Here is a 19318-nt window from a genome sequence, read left to right on the forward strand (position 1 = left end):
TAGACTGCGAACCCGCCGAGGACACCAGGGTCCCAAGCCCGGGGCTCCGCGGAGCACGCCTCACGTGCTCCTGCCTTCGTGAGCGCTCACGCTCCCCTCGCCCGGGGTGTCTCTCCCACACCCTTGTGCCCGTGCTTGTCTCACGTTTCAGTCACCCCTCCACTCAGAATCGTCCCCAGTCGTCACAGGTCATTTCTTTCTTTTATTTTTTCTGACAGAGACCATGCCTCATTTTTCTCAGTTTCCCTACAATATTGAGCACAGTATTCGGGTGGGGGCAAGCTAGGGAGTATGAATACAACTGAATACAAATTCAGCTTCTAGACAGAGCTCCCTCGGAAAACTCCCCTTAGGTATACGCCTGTTCACTGAATGCTAGCACTGCGTTCAAGTGTATTTACTCGCGATCTTCCCTACATCGCCCTCTAGTGTTCATCCCGCTTCTCACCGTCCCTTCCCACGGATACACGTGACTCTGCGTCCTGACCACACAGTACAGTTTCCTTAGCAACCAGGACACATATTTTTTAAGTTGCCCAAAGCTGGGGGTATAGCTTAGTGGTAGAGTGCATGCTTAGCATGCACACGGTCCTGAGTTCAATCCCCAGTACTGCCACCTAAAAAAAAAAAAAAAACCAGTTATCTCCCGACCCCCGCCAAATAAAAGCTGCTCAAAGCTTCCTATATCCCATATCCATTAATCTCTTCTAAAACCTACTTTCTCTACTTCTTCCGTGGCTCCTTATTTAAAATCTCTCCTTCCTATTAACACTATGGTCTTGGGATTTCCTGCCTTTCGCCCTACATTTTCCTTCCCTTAAGTAAAGATCCCCCAAGTTTTTCTTAGGCCCTCTTCTTTTTCATTCTCACCGATTTGAAAACATACTATCAATTTCAGTCAATTGCCCCTTCTGAGTACACAGCAGGCATCACTAATCAGCCTGACATCCAGATCAGCAACAGGTGAGATGACTCTTACTGAGCCCAGGAGGACTTGCTGCCGGGGAACTGCAAAACCACTTTCCTCAAGGGCACGTGAGACATACCCCAGGGAAGGCTATGAGCCCCACCACTCCTAGACGGGGTTCCTTCTGCCACGCGGCCTGGACACAGCCTCAACACCCTCCGTGTGCTCGCTAAGCGGCCCCTAACTATTGATGGCCGTTACCTGTGAGGGGTCCCATCCCCTATTCTGCATGTAGAATGTTCCACAGAGATCTAAATTGCCCCAGCTTCAAGTGTGACCTCTATGCACCCAGTTTCAGATAGTCTCGCTGTTGCCTGGCCTTCTCTTTGGAGTTACCAATCAGGATTTCATAGCCTTCCAAATGTCCCAAATTAAATTTGCTGTTTTTCTCCCAACAGAACGAATATTTCTCTTCTGGACCCTTCTATTTCATCTAAAGGCAGCATCACCCCGCACCCCGACTCCGCCCCCAATCATCCAGGCTAGAAACCTTTAAAATCATCCATTTCCCTTCTTACATTTCATGTCCTGTCAGCCACCGCGGTTTACCTCTAAAATGGTTCGTCACCAATCTGTCCCCTTGCCCCTCAGGTCTCCTCTTCACAGGGTCAGATACAGCGGCCTCCCTTAGGGGTCTCCCTTGCCCTCTCTCTGGAGGCCCCTAAATTCATCCTTTATAATGCAAATGGTTGTCTTCTCTCCACTTAAAACGAAGGACACATCATTCATTCTCAGATTTCAAAAATGTTCAGGCTCTCCATTCTTCCCAGAGAAGAGAATAAAGCCCAGATTCTTTGGTGACGCGCAGCCTCCAGGGCGTGGCTCCACCCTGGTCTTTCTTCCCCACTGTGGTCCCTATAAAAACGCTAGGCTCCCAGCACACAGGGTCACAGTCGCAGGAGTCACGTTTCCATGCCTCCCGGTGGTCTCCTCGGACCGGCGTCCCGCTCCTCCTGCTCCCTCTTTCCTGGCCAAATCATGCTCATCTTCTAAGAGATGGCTACAGTGCCATTCCATTCCTAATGCTGTACCCGAGCCCTCTGTCCCCTGTACCTTCACCGTTTATTAAAGGTACCCTTATTCACTGGTTTACTTCATTCTGCTTGGTATGAGTTTTGGCTTTGTCTTAGAGTATGTCTGAATCTCCTATCTGTCTACAATCTCTTTTGGAATTAAAAAAAAAAATCATTTTAATGAAAACAGCCTCCCAAGGCATTTAGATTGACGCCTTGCTCACCAGTGGGACCCCGAAATCTTGCTCAAATCAAATGAGGTCTTTATTGTTTACTCCTTCGTTCTCTCAAAATGACAGGGTTTACCGAGGAAGTACATTCTAAGGTCTGGCTTAAAAGATTATCGTTCGAGGGAGGGCTACAGGATTATGCAGTGAATTAAACTAAACCAGGTGACTGGGGAGAAATGAAGATTTCTGGGTTTTGTTTGCCCTGCTCCAGCCCACCTCTTTCAACTGCCTCTATTTTATCTGGTAATTATACAACCTTCTGTCTTGCTCCAGCTTTGGGAGTTCTTTTTTAAAGTTAAAAAAAGGAGAAAGATTTAAATAAGATATTCAACCCCACTGGCAGAGAGGACCCTCTAACCTAGACGAGCCATGAAAATCAACACCCCGTACTAAGCTCAGAGGCAGAGCCAGGCGAACCCCTCAAGTGAGCAGGTAGGGAGGAGCAAGGGAGGGGCCCCGGCCTCCCTAGAAGCAAGGCAGTAAGAAGGGTGGCGAGACTGACCTGCTTCCCCCAAAGCCCCCGGAGCCGGCTGCTCCGCAGAATTCAGCCCACAAAGGAGGCCTCTCTCTAAGCGTGGCAGGCCTCACAGTCTTCCTGAGGTGCGTCGGGGCCATCCTGAAGTTCTCGAGCGGCAAGCCCTGCCAGGGTCATCCGCAGATTCCCCTGCTGCGGCTTTCACCTGCGCTCCCGCACCTTTTCAAGAAGCGGCCAAATTCACAAGCCGGGGGAGGTCAGCTCAGTGGGCAGAGGGGCTGTGAACTGGGAGGTGATTCATTTGTCTTTTACCAAAGCCCATAGTGCCCCAGACTTGCACTAAAGTGCATTTTCAAAATCTAAGGACAATACATTGAACATTCACTTATTTTAAAAATATACCTGCCATGTATTAAATGCGAAATCCAAAAACCACCCTCCAGGCCTGTGAGGCTTAGTTCCTCATCTGGAAAATGGGAGAAGTAACATCTATTCCAAGGTTTTGAGGGGATGAAAATCTGATGTGTGTGTACAATACCCAGCCTAGCGCTGTCTGCTACAGAGAAAGGAGAGGTTAGTATGGGACTTGCGAGAAAGGGTCTGACTTGGCTCAAGAAAAGTCCTGAACCAACTTAATGACATTTTAAAAAGCACCAACTATATAACAGGAGCAAAGTGAAAAGCCATCTTTATTTTTTAAATATTTTTTATTGGAGTGTAACTGACATATAACAAATTGGTTTCAAGGTCTTACATGCTGCCCATTTGTTAGATGGCTTGGGGTATTTCTGCTTTTTCTTTCTTCATAAGTTCTTTATATATTTTGGATCTGACATATAATTTGTGTGCAACATGATTCAACATATTTATACATTCCAAAATGATCATCACAATAAGCCCTTTTACCATCCATCACCATACAGAGTGAACTTTTAGGATTTGTTCTCTTGGCAACTTTCAGATATGCTCTATACAATCACTGACTGCAGTCACCATGCTTACAGTCCATCCCCAGGACTTAGTTATTTTATAACTGCAAGTCTGTACCTCTTGACTCCCTTCACCCATTTTGCCCACTTCCCAACTCCCCTTCCCTCTGGCAATCATTCTGTTCTCTGTCTCTATGATTTTGGTTTTGCTTTGTTTGTTCATTTATTTTGTTTTTAAATTCCACATATAAGTGAAACCATATGGTGTGTCTCTCTCTGTCGGATTTATTTCACTTAGCATCACGCCCGCAAGGTCCATCCATGTTGCTGCAAATGGCAAGATTTCATTCTTTTTTTTATAGCTAAGTAGTATTCCATTGTGTATATCCACCACATTTTCTTTATCCATTCATCCACTGACAGACACACTTAGGTTGTTTCTGTATCTTGGCTATTGTAAATAATGCTACAATGAACACGGGGATGAATGTATCTTTTTGAGATAGTGATTTTGTTTCCTTCAGATAAATACTCAGAAGTAGAATGGCTAGATCATATGGTAGTTCTAGTTTTAATTTTCTGAGAAATTTCCATACTGTCTTCCATAGTGGTTGCACCAATTTACATTCCCACCAACAGTGTAGGACAGTCCCTTTTTCTCCACATCCTCACCAACACTTGTTTCTTGTCTTTTTGAGAATAGTCATTCTCACAAGTAGAGGTGATCTCTTTGTGATCTTGATTTGCATTTACTTTATGATTAATGACGCTAAGCATCTTTTCATGTCCTGTTAGCCATGTGTATGTCGTTTGGAAAAATATCTGTTCAGATCTTCTGCCCATTTCTTAATCGAACAGTGTGGTTTTTTTTTTTTCTGTCTATTTTTTATAAGTTCTTTATATATTTTGGATATTGATCCCTTATCTGATGTATGTATTTACAAATATTTTCTCCCACTCAGTGGGTTGTCTTTTCATTCTGTTGATGCTTTCCTTTGCTGTGCAGAAGCATCTTAATTGGATGTAGTCCCAGTTGTTTATTTTTGTTTTTGTTGCCTTTGCTTTTGAAGTCAGACTGAAGATTCATCACCAAGACCGATGTCAAGCACTTCTACTGCCTGTTCTCTTCTAGGAGTTTTATGGTTTCAGATGTTTACATTCAAGTCTTGGATGTATTTTGAGTTCATCTGTGTTTATGGTATAAGACAGTGATTTTGTTTTATTCTTCTGTTGTCCAGTTGTCCCAACACCATTTATTGAAGAGACCTTCCTTTCCTCACTGCATATTCTTGTCTCTTGTGTTGTAAATTAATCGACCGTGTATGCATGGGATTATTTCTGGGTCCTCTATTTTGTCTCATTGATCTGTGTATCTGTTTTTATACCAGTATCATAATGTTTCGATTACTGTAGCTTTGTGACAGTTAGAAGTCAGGGACAGCGATGCCTCCAGATTTGCGCTCCTTTCTCAAGGTTGCTTTGGCTATTCAGGGTCCTCTGTGGTTCCATAAAAATTTCAGGGCTGTTTGTTCTCTTTCTGTGAAAAATGTCATTGGTATTGATAAGAATTGTATTAAAGCTGTGCATTGCTTTGGGTAATATGGGAATTTTAGCATCATTAATTCTTCCAATCCATGAGAATAAAACACCTTTGTGTCTTCTTCAATTTCTCTCCCCAGTGACATACAGTTTTCAGTGTACAGATCTTTACCCTCTTTGGTAATTTATTCCCAGATATTTTATTGTTTTCGATACAGCTGTAAAGGGGGTTGCTTTCTTAATTTCTCTTCCCAATAGTTTCCCATGAGTCTACAGAAGCACAACTGACTTTTGTATACTGAGTTTTATACCCTGCCCCCTTACTGAATTCACTTCTTACTGAGTTCTAACAGGTTTTCGGCAGATTCCAAAAGCCACCATTAAAAGAGAGGGAAAACCACCTGTGAAACTTGAAGTGGAGACATAAGAGCCCTGTTGACATGAAGAAGCAAAATCACTCTTCCAGTGCAGGAAGGCATGCCCCCACATGTCCCCTAATGTCCCTACAAAAAAAGCCAGGCCTTTGGCAGTGGGTGTCTGGGAACACAGGGTGTTCTTAAGACTGAATGGAAGGACATGCAAATACTACCAACAGGCTGGGGCCTGATGGGCACCGCGGGTTGGGATTTACCGAAACTGCTACAGAAGAGCCAAGCCTCACAACCGGTTAAAAATAATTCTGAACGTAATGGCACCAAAGTAATCCCTGTCTGTGATTTTATTCGGCTCCGTCCGCAGCCCAGGGATGTGGAGGTCAGGGAGGTTGCAGGTGATCCTGTTATCTCCCCCTCACTCTTCCGTGTTTCTCACTGAGCTTCTATGGTGGGGAAAATCCCTCCAAATCAACTTTACTCTTTTTAAAAAAATATTAAGCCCCAGGTGTTTTGGGTGTTGACTATAAAAATGCAGAAATAGGAAGGAGGGTACAGCTCAGAGGTAGGGCTCATGCTCAGCACGGACGAGGTCCTGCGTTCAGTTCCCCAGCACCTCCACTAAAAGAAAGAAATAAATACTTTCATAGATAAACTGCTTACCCTGGCAAAAGTCAAAAATAGAGCAAAAAATGCAGAAAGGTACAATTAATAAAACTAATAATAAACAGTCATTCATGGGATTTGTGTAACAAGATAAGATGGCAGCAAATAAAACCTCTAAACTGGCTGTGTTAATTCTCTTGCAAAACAGACGCCCCGGCCAGGGCCTCCCCTGGCATGCTGACAGTGCCGTCTGCTGGGCTCCTCAGTGTCCTTCCCAGGCCTTCCAATAATATCCCATGGCATGAGCGGATTTTTTTTAATTAAAGTGAATGCAAACAGATTTGGCCTTGATCATTCGAGGGGAGACTTGGTATGTTTCAATTAACAAAATGGATTCATTTAGCAGCTGTTATGTACTCTGTGTGGGACAAGGGATTACAAAAAATGATGGGGTGGGTAGTTCCTTCTTGATGACTAAGAGCTACAAATTTCTCAGTCTTGGTCGGTACAGAACTGCTGAAAGCAGCTCCCTGTGGCAGGCAGGTATTCCCTTCACTGGTGCTACCAAGCTGGCGTCCTGCCCATCATACATTCTCAGGACACAGGACTCAGCTCCTCAACTGTCCAAATCTGACCAACGACCGGTTAATGCCACACACTGGACCATCTGCTGAGTCCACCGACATGCTACAGAACCCCTGTCAACCTGTAGTTTTGAGAGAAAGCCTGGCTGAGAACAAGGAGAAAAATCTCTCTGGCTTTTAGTTCCTGAAAGCTGAGTCTCACAGTTGGCGCCGGACTAGGGCAAACCCACAGAGTTCTTTCCAGGGCCACCAAAGACAAAGTCAAAGAAGGACAGGCAGGAGACAGGCCATGCTCGAATTCACCCCCATCCCTCACTTCAGGACTCCAATGTGCAGACAAGGAAACAGGCCTGGGGAGATCAAGTGACCTATCCAAGATATCACACAACAAAACAACAACAGATCTGGAACCAGAGCCCTGATGTCCTGATGCCGGGGTCCCGTCCTTCCCCTGAGTGATGACAGGCAACCACGGAAGAGAGGAACCACTGGCAGCCTCGATAAAGCCGAAGTTTTGAGGATATCATTTTAAATTATGGAAAATATTCTACAAGGTCCAAGGGAAAGATATTTTTTAAAAACGGTGTCATGCATTAGGAATGTACTTTTTATGAAGGATTATGAGCACAGTGACCTTAAATATTGTATCTCAGTAGGAGCAGCAGAACAAGGGTGAGTCAAGCTATGCCTAGAGCAGTTTCATGGTCCCATCAACAATGTATCATGATTCTGACAAAGTAACATTCTTTAATAGAAAATAAGACAGGAAGCCATCTAAAAGATATACGGCCTTATGCTTAAAATCAGCATTCTCTATTGGGGACTTCCTTGTACAAAAGTAGCAATGAAAACCAAATTAATGCAGTACTTTCTTTTTTGCCTTTTCATTTTGTGCTAGATTAGATAGATTGAGCTGATTTTTGCTGAAAAAGAAATAAGAGGTCAAAAAACTACAAATAGACTTGCCATATGATCCAGCAATCCCACTCCTGGGCATATATCCAGAGGGAACTTTAATTTGAAAGGATTCATGCACCCCAATGTTCATAGAAACAATATATACAATAGCCAAGACATGGAAACAACCTAAATGTCCATCGACAGTTGACTGGATAAAGAAGCTGTGGTATATTTATATAATGGAATACTACTCAGCCATAAAAAGAATAAAATAATGCCATTTTTTGCAGCAACAATGGATGGACCTGGAGATCATCATTCTAAGTGAAGCCAGCCAGAAAGAGAAAGAAAAATACCATATGATATCACTTATATGTGGAATCTAAATAAGACAAATGAATTTATTTACAAAAAAGGAAACAGACTCACATCATTGAAAACAATCTTATGGTTACCAGAAGGGGAAGGAGGTGGGGGTGAGAAGAGATAAACTCAGAGTTTGAGATCTGCAGATACTAACTTGTATATATAAACTAGATAAACAACAAGTTTATACTGTGTAGCACAGGGAACTACACTCAATACCTTGTAGTGACCTTTAAAGAAAAAGAATATGAAAACAAATATATGTATGTTCATGTATGACTGAAGCATTGTGCTGTACACCAGAAATTGACACAACACTGTAAACTGACTCTACTTGAATGAAAAAGAAATAAGAGGGTTTAAGCTAGAAAACAGCTGTAAAATCTATGAGAATTTCCAAGGAATAGCTGGGGTGAAGCAATGGTTGTATTTTTTGGTGACTATTTAAATAATCTTCTTCAATGTATTCTGAAATTAGAACAGGGCCTTCAAAATCCTGAAAAGCTCAAGAGCACTTATGTCAAAACTGCATGCTTTTAGAATTCTTTTAAGTAAGAAATCTTTCCATGAAGACACAGATCATGAATCTAACAGGGAAGAACGCCAATAATTTCTATCTTGATCAGTATTGGTTGAAAAAAAAACCTCACCAACCCAGGAATCTAATGGCAGTGGACTAGACAGGGGAGCGCCCTGGCTTTCTTGGAGCTTAATACTAATGGAAGAAGCCAACAAGGTAACCCTGAGATGGTGGCAAGGGCCATGAAGAAAATTAACACGGGTCACGTGACAATTATTGGCAGGCCTGGCTCTTTCCGCTGGGGTCCTTAGGAAGGGTCTGTCTGGAAAGAGACCAGTAGGACCAGGAGACAGCCAGGTGACAATCCAGGAAGGAGCCTTCCTGGAAGTACAAAGGACCAGAAAGACAGCCCCATGTGGCAGCCACCCAGACAGCACGAGGGGAAGATGAGACTCGAGGGCCAGGCAGAGGCCAGATGGCCATGGCCTCAGACACCCTGTTCAAGTGCTTGGATTCAGTTACACCTGCAGTGGGAGGCTGCTGGTGGGTTTTCTGTAGGGAGCGGGTCTAGGGTAGGGGTGATCGGAGCCATATTTGCTCTAGAAAGTGTCCTCTGACCTTTCTGAGTAGCCACCTGAACTGTCGTGAACAAAGAGGAAAGCTATTCTCTAAAACATGGGCCATCTGCAAAAAAGTCACATGCTTCATCCAGCTCGTTGTTTTCGTACCTAAATCCCCGATTCTCTTTTTCTTGTGTCAGAGGTGTGTGAGGGGTGGGCTGTATTTTCCTCCACTGGGGTCCAAGCAGGGTCGATAGAAACCCCGAGGAACACAGGTGTGGCTGTTAGGCCTGGGGCTCCCAGAAGCAGCCAGAAGCTGAACATCGTCACCAACTGTGTCAGGAGGCCATGCCCTGTGCCAAAGAGGCAGCTGCCCTCCTATCCTCCAGAGTCTAGGGACGCGGAGAGGGAAAAGTCATACAGAACGTCCCCGCAGAAAGGACACTGAGAGTCCAGCATGAAGTCAGATGCATGTTGTTTAAACTCTGCTGATTTCCTGAACTATTAAAAGCCCTACAAGTTAGAGCACCTCACAACCTATTTTAATCTCTGTTAATTCCCATCTGTGTACACTTGGAGACCCGCTCTCGACAAGCTCTTTAAGGTGGCTAAGTGTGCAGCATTATCTCTAATAGCATCTCTCAAATCTGGCTCTTAATTGCACTAATAAGGTGGGCCCGCAGCGGTGAGGAACACAGCTCTACAATTAGCCACCGCTCTCCAGGTCCCGGCACCGTGTGTGGCTCCACCTACTTGACTCTCAGTAAATGGGCGTGGAACTGAATGTGGTTTTTAACAGCCTCTACCAGTGGACCCACTGATCAGAAAGCAGGGGGTGAGCATTACTAAAAGCACAGTAAAAAGTCAAAGTCAAGCAGCTTCATGCGATGTTAGAGGTGGTCTTCAGATAGGTGGGAGGCACCCTGCCAGTCAAAGAGAATGCAGCTCCGCCCAGAGCAAGGGGCCTGTCTGAGATCACACGCCAGGCGGGCAGCAGGACAGCAGGCGGGCAGCAGGACGGCCCGCAGGCCAGCCCCCTGGCTGCCAGCCCCTGCGCTTCCCGCAGCCGTGCAGGGCGACGCAGAAAACCAGGGTCAGAGAGCTGACGGCTGAGTGAGTATAGGGTGGGGGCCTTGAGCGGAATAAGCATGTGGGCGTGTCCCGTAACGTTCTCAGCAAGGAGACGTACTGTCCTCCTCAATTCCAGTCATGAGTGAGGACGGGGCCCTCTTTCTCCACCCCTTTTACCTTTCTGCAAACCTTGCATTCAAGACACACAGCAGAAGTATTTTCTTTCTTCGTTTCCTATCACTTATTAGGTTTTCTCTGAAATAATTTTTTTCCTTAATAGCTCATTTTTTGGTAATTATATACCAGGTTCTACAGTACACATATTGAAACTGCAGAAAACTCTATGAAGAACGTGCTTTAATTTCCCCCATTCCACAACGAAGCTACGAGCGGGTTCCCTAGGCCCCCAGGGTCAGGGCAAAACAGGTGGGGCTGGGATTGGAGCCCTGGTTCATCAGATTCCAAAGTTTAGGCTCTTAACCACGATCCTGGACTCCCCTGAGAAGTAGCCATCAAAGTTACAGTTCTGATACCCACCCAGACACGAGCACAGTGACAGTGAAGTCCCCAGCCCTGTCTTTAACTTCCCCCAAAAACTGTACTCTCCCTAACCCTCACTAGGAGAATGAAGTCATTTCACAATGTATACCTGTATCAAAGCATCATCACGTCATGTACCTTAAATACATGCGCCTTTTATTTGTCAAAAAGAAATAAATGAATTTTAGAAAAGATTTCTTCTTGCAGCTTGCTTTATTGATTAAAAAAAAAGAAAAGTAAAAAATTGCAGGGCAAAAACCAAATCATGATTCAGAAAAGAAGACATGTTTCTAAAACCATCTATTTCTAAGCAGTGGTTGGCTCCAGGTAAAGATACTGTGAACTTCTTTGGGCTCGTTAGTATCTGTAAGCCAGATCCAATTTCCTACGGTCACCTTCAACGCCTGTTAGATTTCAGCGCTGAATCCCGATTTCAAAGGATAAAAACGAGAGACTAGAGTTTCCAGGCGTCACAGTTTTAGAAACCAATTGAAACAAGCCCCCTCGCTTCTCAGCGTGCACCATTTAGCATTTTAGTTGGCCCTCTGAGAATACTTTCTTCTACTAAACTGATCCTACTGAGTTTTGACCAAAGGGAACATACCCAGTCTCTGTGAAAACAGCCTGGCCAACAAATTTAAGAATAAAGAAAAACTTATAGAAAGTTATCAAAATTCTGTTACGTTTGTTAAATGCTTCCCCTAAACAATTCGCAACTCCGACCACCACTCATTAGTTCAGTGCGTCCTTCCCAAAGTGCTGAAGAACCTGGAATTTGGCAAAACCCACATCTATTTTCTAGGGCCTTAGCTCTCCCTTGTGTATAAAAACGGAAATGCAGCTTGCTAGACATTTTGCCCCAGTAAACCGGATGACCCAATTTTAAAAGCTAAAAATGCTATTTGGTAAGAGGAAAAAAAAATGAATTATTATGTCTTTTAACAAAAAACAAGGAAAGATGATACAAAGTGACACAACAAAAGAGAAGCAGCAAAATACTCATGGTATTATGCACATTATGCTTTATATAAAGGATTCCTAAACAGCCCTGCCAGTATAAAACACTGGTCTGTTAGGAGAGAAGGACATCTTGCAGGATCACTGATGCTCTCAGCTGCGACTACAGCTGGGCAATCCCAGCCCCATCTGATTTCAGGCTGGACTGTATCATACTTAATCCAGCCCAAACAAAGGAGACATTATCCTGTTTCGAAATTTCTAGAAAGAGAGAAATCCTCTCATAGAGATGGGGAAATAGTTTATTATTTCTCGTTGTGCATTTCAACAGTTTCAGATATTTTATTTGAAATCCCAACTTCTTGGCACTTTTTCCAGTTCTTTGCGACTCCACGGGTTTCTCTGCCTTCTTCCTGTGCTGCGTTTAGCATGGGCTGGTCGTAATGGAAACCCAGCTCAGGGATCTCATCCTGTACTTGTACCCTGGTGTTATGTAGCATTTTGAGACACACAGGTAAACTCCATTGAGAGGTGTCACATTTTGCTTTACCGATTGGTTTAAGAGCGTCTTATTCTGTTGTCTCCACTCTGAGCTGTGAGAAGGGAAAACTCTCAAAATCTGCTTAGTGGCCAGTAGACCTAACCATGGAGATGTCATTCAGTTAAGGAATCACAGGAAACTCAAGCTCCTATCTGGTGACAGACTGGTTGAGGGAAAAAAAGGTGTTCTGTGCTGCCTTTCCTCAAGGTCCCTCTGGAAACCCTAGAGCTTCTGAAACTAGCTGTCTCTACCATGAGATTTAAAGACCTGAGGAAGTGAGTCTTATCCCCAGCATTTACATAACACAATTTGGTGTCCAATGGTACAGGCACTGCAGAAACAATGAGCTTATATCATCACCCAGAGCTAATGCAGTACACCAGAAGAAGCATCCTCACACTCATGGTAAGGACCACAGCGAGAGACAACAGCCAACAAGAAGAACCTTTGCAAATTACAGTTTCGAGACGTCAGATCCATCGTGAAACAAAAGCATACTCTCCTAAAGTTCATTTCCTCCATCAGGCTGGCAATTAAATATTATACAGAGCACATAATTTAGATTGCATTCCAATTATCTTCAAGTGCTGTAGGGCACAAATCACTCACTTGGCAATTAAATAAATTCTGGGATGTCACTAAATGTTTTCAGGAAGGGAAGGATTCTGAGGTTGGCAAAAGAATCAAAGGAACAGGAAGCATAGAAAAACCAGGCATTCCAGACTTCACCCTCTGCCCACCGTTCATAGCTTTATAGTCACCCCAATCTTATGGAGCTCCCATCTCAATGATTACAATACCAGAAACATCACAGCCCCTGCACACATGGCTGAAGTTACATCAAACAGTTCTGGCCCACTGGGCTCATCAGATGTCTGCTAATTTAGGCAGACAAGTGCCTGGCCTCACACATAAATAAATGTTTTCCCAAGAAATTATCAACATGAGCCAATTACTGTGCATGTGCCAACACACACACACATACACACACACACAAATACATAATAGAGCACCGTTACCACCTTGGGTACCCCAAGAAAAAGCTATAAAATGATCATGGATATAATACTTTTAGAACCACAATAATGTTCTCTTCCAAACTTTGTAAAGGGGCCGCTCCCGGTTCAGGGGAGTCACCCGTTGCCTTGAGGAGGCTTAGGACACAGTTGGTATGCAACATCAAAATGGACAAAATGACTTCCAAAACAGGATGTGCGTGCCCACCATCGGACAGCAGTCTACATCAGGCTTCCTCGATGGAGAGGAGCTCCCTAGTGACTCAGGAGTTAAGCCCTGGCAGGCGGGGACCCCCAGAACTGCTCTAGAAGCCAGTGAAGAGCACAACGGCCAGACCATGTGTGCATGAGACGTTGCTACAAGACAGGGACGTAGGACAGAGGGCCGTCTAGACAGAGAAGGGAGTAAAGTGGAAGAGAGGTCAGTCCTGAGGCTGCCGCTGCTTGTTTTATAATAAAGAATCTGTCTGGTCTTTGCCCTGGGTTCTTGGCTTGGAGCTTCTGAAACGCTCGGAACTTCCTGAGTGAGAGCAGCATCTTTGTTATGCTGATGAGGTGCTCCAGGATGGGGGCTGGTCACCAGAAAGACTAACCCTGTGATTAGAGGGTTGAGCCACTTAGCCAGTCCCACCAACAGGGAAGAGCAGGGGCTGGAGACTGAGATTAATCACGTGGCCAACAATTTACTCATTCCTGCCTGTGTGATGAGGCCCCAAGAAAAACTCTGCACACTGAGCTCAGCAGAGCGTCCCAGTTGGTGACCACACTGATGTGCCAGGAGGGTGATGCCCCCTGAGTCCATGAGAGGGCAAGGAAACTGTCCCCTTCCAGACGTCACCCTATGACCTCTTCATTTTACTGACCCTCCTGATTTGTAGCCTTTATCATAAAACTAATCACAAGTAGTGTTTTCCTGAATTTGTGAGTCATTATAAGCAAATTACTGAACCTGAAGGGGTCGTGAGAACCCCTGAATTCACAGCCAGCCAGTCAGTCATGCAGGTGGCCCAGGGACCCCCGTTGCATGGCATCTGAAGCAGGCCTGTCTTGTTGGGGACGGAGCCCTTTAACTCGTGGGGTCTGCGATACTCTGGATAGCTCGTGCCAGGATTCAATTGTAGTACACTTGTTGGGGCTGAAATGGAATACCTCCCCTTCAGGCTCCAAACCTGGTGTATCTGGCGGGTGGGTGCAGGGAGCAAGAGGAAGGAGGCCATACAAATGCCCACGGGCAGACTCACGATGAAGGTAACAAGGTGTGAGCTTCAGGACTCGCACTTTACCAGCTCCTTCCAAGGCTTTGAGAGGGTCCCTCACTGTGTATTTCTACAATGAGACACTTTTACAGAATTTGAAACATTGAAACATTTTTGTACGGCTTGTTTTAAAGAGCTCCCTGACCCAGCCAACCGTCAGATTCTAGAAGCTTCATGTTCGGCGGTGACTTAGCAAATGCTGAGAAAAGGGGCCAGACTATCCTGGGTGTTCTCGCACAGTGGGAAGAAAGCAGCCAAGAGCTTGGAGATTCCCAAATAGGGCACAAAAGAGCTGAGAGCACTATGAGACCAGAGAGGCTGGGAGTCCTCACGAGACGTCACACTGCGGGCAAGCTGCCCCCTGGAGACTCCGGCCAGAACCCCAGACTTCAGCAGCGCATGTCGCGCTCGGTGGTAGCTCGAGTACTTAGCGCGCCTGAGGCCTTGGGTTCAATGCCCAGCACCTCATTAACAAACAAACAAAAAAAACCAAACCTAATCACCCTCCCTGACCCCACCAAAAAAACCCCAAGCAACGGATTAAAAAAAAAAAAGTCTACAAAAGAATAAGGTGGGACAGGCTGCATGTCAAGACCTCCAGGACAGGACAGGTCAGCAGTCCCCGCACTGAGCAGGAATCCACAGGACAGCAGGAGAACTAGGGCGCCTGGCTCCAACGCCATGACAAAACACTGACTTTCGCCTTTATCCAGATGCCATCTTGAGAAGGAAGATGGGACTAGGAGCCCCCAGGAGAAGAGAGAAACAGCCCACAGGATGCATGAGTCTTGAACGAACTATTCCCAAAAGATCAAGTTCACTTGAGCCTGGCGAACACCAAAGAAATCAAGGTTTCCTCAGTGAAAACAGGGATTTCAAAACAACTTAAAACCCTTTAAAAAAAAAAAAAAACACCACCAAAAAAACTAAACTGTGTTTGAAATCGTCATCCTCCTCATTTAAAATAACATGAATGCAGAAAAATGTTCAAAACCTTCCAACTAAACAGATTGTCTAAAGGACACTGGGAATTTTTAGCATACTATGATTATAAAATACAACCTGTTTGTGATGGAGTCATAATAAAATTTGCAAAGACAGTGGCCATATCACTTAAATTTAACCTCAGTGTTCTTGGGCAGAGACTGCTACCTAGTCACCCAAATCTTACCTCCTTGGGCTCACGGCCAGGCCACGTTTCCCAGTCTCCCTTGCAGCCAACGTGGCCGCATGACTGAGGTCTAGCCAATGGGAGGTGAGCACAAGTGACACTCACGCTCCATGCTGCTTCCCTGCTTCCAGCTCACCGGGTTGGGGCTGACCCAGGCTGGTAGAGGCTCTTCAGCCTGGATCCCTGAATGGCCAGGTGGAGAACGGCTGCTCCCACCGATCAGAGACACCCACCGTGGACTTTTATGTGAGAAAGAAATTTGAACTTACTTTTTTGGATAGGCCCGTGAAGGGGGCATGTTTAGGTCTATCCGCTGCAGGAGTGAACGTGACCCGAGGCTATCCTCTTATACAGCAGTCTGGTGTTATTTCTGTTTGGCCATCAATGGGCACTTACTATTTGCACATGGAAGTCTAAATTCTAACAAGATCCAGGGTATCAAGGCTTCAGGAGGTGGGCATCTCAGTGACTACCAAGAATACTAGGAAACTGGCTTTGAGCTGTGACCAGGAAGAGGCTAAGAAAATGCGAAAGCACAGAGGAAAGTGCAATTAGTATTTACTTGTGATGGCATCACAGGAAGGGTGGCGGTTGAGTAGGGCCTGGAAGGATGAGGAACGTTTAAAAGAAAGAGGAGGGTAGGGAAGTTCATTCTAGACTGAACATGAGTCCTCAAACATACCCAGTTGGAGGTGATGCTAAAGACAGAAAAAACACTGTTCTGTTCAGCCCAGGGAATAGGCTCAAGACCAGTGAGGAGCATCTACAAAGAAAGAGGATTCCATTCAAAGGGAGGGAGCACGAGCAGTTGGGGATGACCACTGGAGGGCTGTGCAGACAAAAGGCAGAGTGTTTCTTCTCCGGATGGCCAGCCTCTTGGCGCAGGTACTGTGGAGAACGTGATTTAAGCATGGGATGGGTAGCGATTCCATTCAGCTGCCTTCCAACTCCAAGATTCTATGTATCTTTGAGGCCTCTGCCAAGCAGACTTTGTATAACATTGCCAGGAGAAAGAATTATTTTAGCCCTGTGACAGCATTTCTTACACAACAGCCCTTGCCAAATTCCCTTTCAAGGCTCTGCTGGCCGGGTTCGCTCAATGTGCTCAGTCATCAGCGATGGAGAACACCTCTGCACATCCAGGCCCGTGAGAACCCCCTGAATAAAAATTTATTATCAAAAAGGCTTAACAGACTGATATGAAACAGGATTGCTGCTGGTGAACAAGAAAACAAATGGCAGTAAGCATCTCTATTGAATGCTTAGGCCATGAGGTATTCTGTATTAATCGCACGGCCCGGTTAACAGCAAGTTAACAGCTCATACCTAATATGGACACACAGTTTCCAGAAGACTGGACTACAGACAGGTATAGTATAATCAGGCTGAACTGAGGAGGGCCGGGTCCTGCTTGGGGAACTCGGTATCTTGCAAGGCACCTTAAGGTGACAATGATGAACATCAATTCCACAGTGTGGTTTTGTAAAACAACCTATTTTTCCACTTTTAGATGTGCACGTTATAGACAAAAGGACGTGAATCCAGCGAAGAAACACCAGAAGGAAAAAAAAGGAAGTCTACTAGATACACTAAAAAGAGCAATACTACGCTACCGTTACTGATAAACTAGTAACTTTGCGCTTTCCTCCTGTGAGGGCATCACTGCCCTTTCACAAGCACTCACGGAGGCTTTACAGGCCGCTGGCTCTGTGCCAATCAATCAGGCGTGACAACGAAGTGAGTGAAAGCGGGGCGGGTGCGGCTCAGCGGCGGAGCGCGTGCCTAGCATGCACAAGGTCCTGGGTTCAGTCCCCACACCTCCCTTAAAAATAAGTAATAAATAAATGCACCTAATTACCTCCCCCAAACAAACCAAAAAAGGCTAAAAAAAAAAAAAAGTGAATGAAGAAGAGGAAAAAAATGACATATTCTAAACTTGAAAACTTCCTAAGATTCATAATATTATTTTTTTAAGACCATTTTCCACTGACTATAAAAAAAGGATAAAGTTAGCTATATTCTTGCCCAATAAACAAGGTTATTTTGCTCGTAGTGTCTGAAGATTATACAAATATAAAAATTGACTTTAAAATGTTGGCCTAGATTGTTGCCTCATTTCCTGTAATAATATTCCAGGTACTTAATTTATTGCTTAAATAAAAGAGAAAGGGAAAAGCATTTTCTCGAGTTCAGAAATGAATATTAAACAAAAACTCTTCCCACTGTAGACTAAATCTTAATTATACAACTACAACCTCACAATAGTGTAACACAAGAAATCCATAAAACATATTCCGAGGCCACTGGAATACGTAGATGTTGACAGTAAAACAACCACACAAAAGTTACATTTCGTACTACTCAGCCATAAAAAGAATAAAATAATGCCATTTGCAGCAACATGGATGGACTTAGAGATTATCATACTAAGTGAAGTAGGTCAGAGACAAGTATCATTATGTTATCATTTAAATGTGGAATCTAAAATAAAAAATGATACAACTGAACTTATTTACAAAGAGAAACAGACTCACAGGCATAAAAACAAACTCATGCTTACCAAAGGGAAAAGAGTTGGGGGAGGGATAAATTAGGAGTTTGGGATGAGCAGATACAAACTACTATATATAAAATAGATAAACAACAAGGTCCTATTGTATAGCACAGGGAACTATATTCAGTATCTTGTAATAAACTGTAATGAAAAATAATATATATACATATACATATACACACACACATAACTGAATCACCATGCTGTACACCAGAAACTAACACAACATTGGAAATCAACTACACTTCAATAAAAAAAAAGTTATATGATATTGTTCAACCACAAATATGAGCAATGCTTTCATAGTCTCCTTCTTTTCAGAATATGACAGTCTTCAATCTTTTCGAAATTCAGCTCATGTCTCTCTCATCATTCAACATCCTGAGTAAATCACATCTCAGGTGGTGCCAAGCCCTGCCTGCCTTTGATATCCAATCTCAAAATACTTCCTCCATTGCCTTTCGACTCACCTACCTACTGACGGCCTGGGTCCCAAAATCCCTGTTTTAGAAAGCTTGGGGATTATATTCCCTTTCGATAAAATGAACAGCTCACAAAAACAGCTTCTATTTTGTTTGGTTTTCACCCAACCGCACTTATATTTCCAGCGCACATGTACCGGCCCTGCCTGGAATGCATGTCCCAGATTGTTCCGTCTATCTAGGTACCAAGTCTGCTCCCAGCAACGGAAAGTACAGCTAAACCTTCAGAGGGAAGACCACACTGGCCTCGGCACTCACACATGTGGCTCCTAGGAACACTTTGATATTTCTGTGGTCCAACAGTCGGAGATGTCATTCCTTAGTCAAAATGAGAAATCGACATTTTCCAAAGCAGAAAACAAACAAACAAACAAAAACAAACTACAGAATACCATTTCCAAGCGTCAGTGACCCATCCCATAGTTTGCAATGGATGGATCAGATTAAGCCGAAATCGAGCCCTACAATCCATCAGCACACACTGATTCTATTATTTCTAGCCAGCTGTGTGATCCTGCAGAATCACTTAACCTCTCTGGGCCTCAACTGCTTCATCGGTAAAACGTAGAGCATACAAAGGCACTTTCTTGCACTAGTGTTCTATGGGTCTAGGAAATAACAATGCAGTTAGAAGATGCTGCAGTCCTAAACTAATGTCTGCAAGACTTGC

General features: G+C 44.4%; 1 protein-coding gene and 1 long non-coding RNA gene across 7 annotated transcripts in view; one reads left to right on the top strand and one right to left on the bottom strand.

Annotated features, from left to right (window-relative positions):
• The window catches only part of SMARCA2 (SWI/SNF related, matrix associated, actin dependent regulator of chromatin, subfamily a, member 2), a 137382-nt gene that overhangs the window by 21808 nt on the left and 96256 nt on the right, over nt 1-19318 (bottom strand). Inside the window, exon 28 of one of the 6 annotated variants that reach the window (XM_032477769.1) lies at nt 4608-5151. The exons of the other annotated variants lie outside the window; for them this stretch is intronic. Within the exon in view, the coding sequence (XP_032333660.1) occupies nt 5131-5151 (21 nt within the window). The 3' untranslated portion in view covers nt 4608-5130. Of the gene's footprint in view, nt 1-4607; nt 5152-19318 lie in introns of those variants that run through there. 6 annotated transcript variants of the gene reach the window in all.
• On the top strand, nt 70-18890 carry LOC116663133. The gene is made up of 3 exons (XR_004319227.1): nt 70-150; nt 14141-14145; nt 18879-18890. It is a non-coding gene; the product is annotated as an uncharacterized LOC116663133 (long non-coding RNA).

Source organism: Camelus ferus, chromosome 4 (genome assembly GCF_009834535.1).
Source record: "Camelus ferus isolate YT-003-E chromosome 4, BCGSAC_Cfer_1.0, whole genome shotgun sequence".
Taxonomy (NCBI): Eukaryota; Metazoa; Chordata; class Mammalia; order Artiodactyla; family Camelidae; genus Camelus; species Camelus ferus.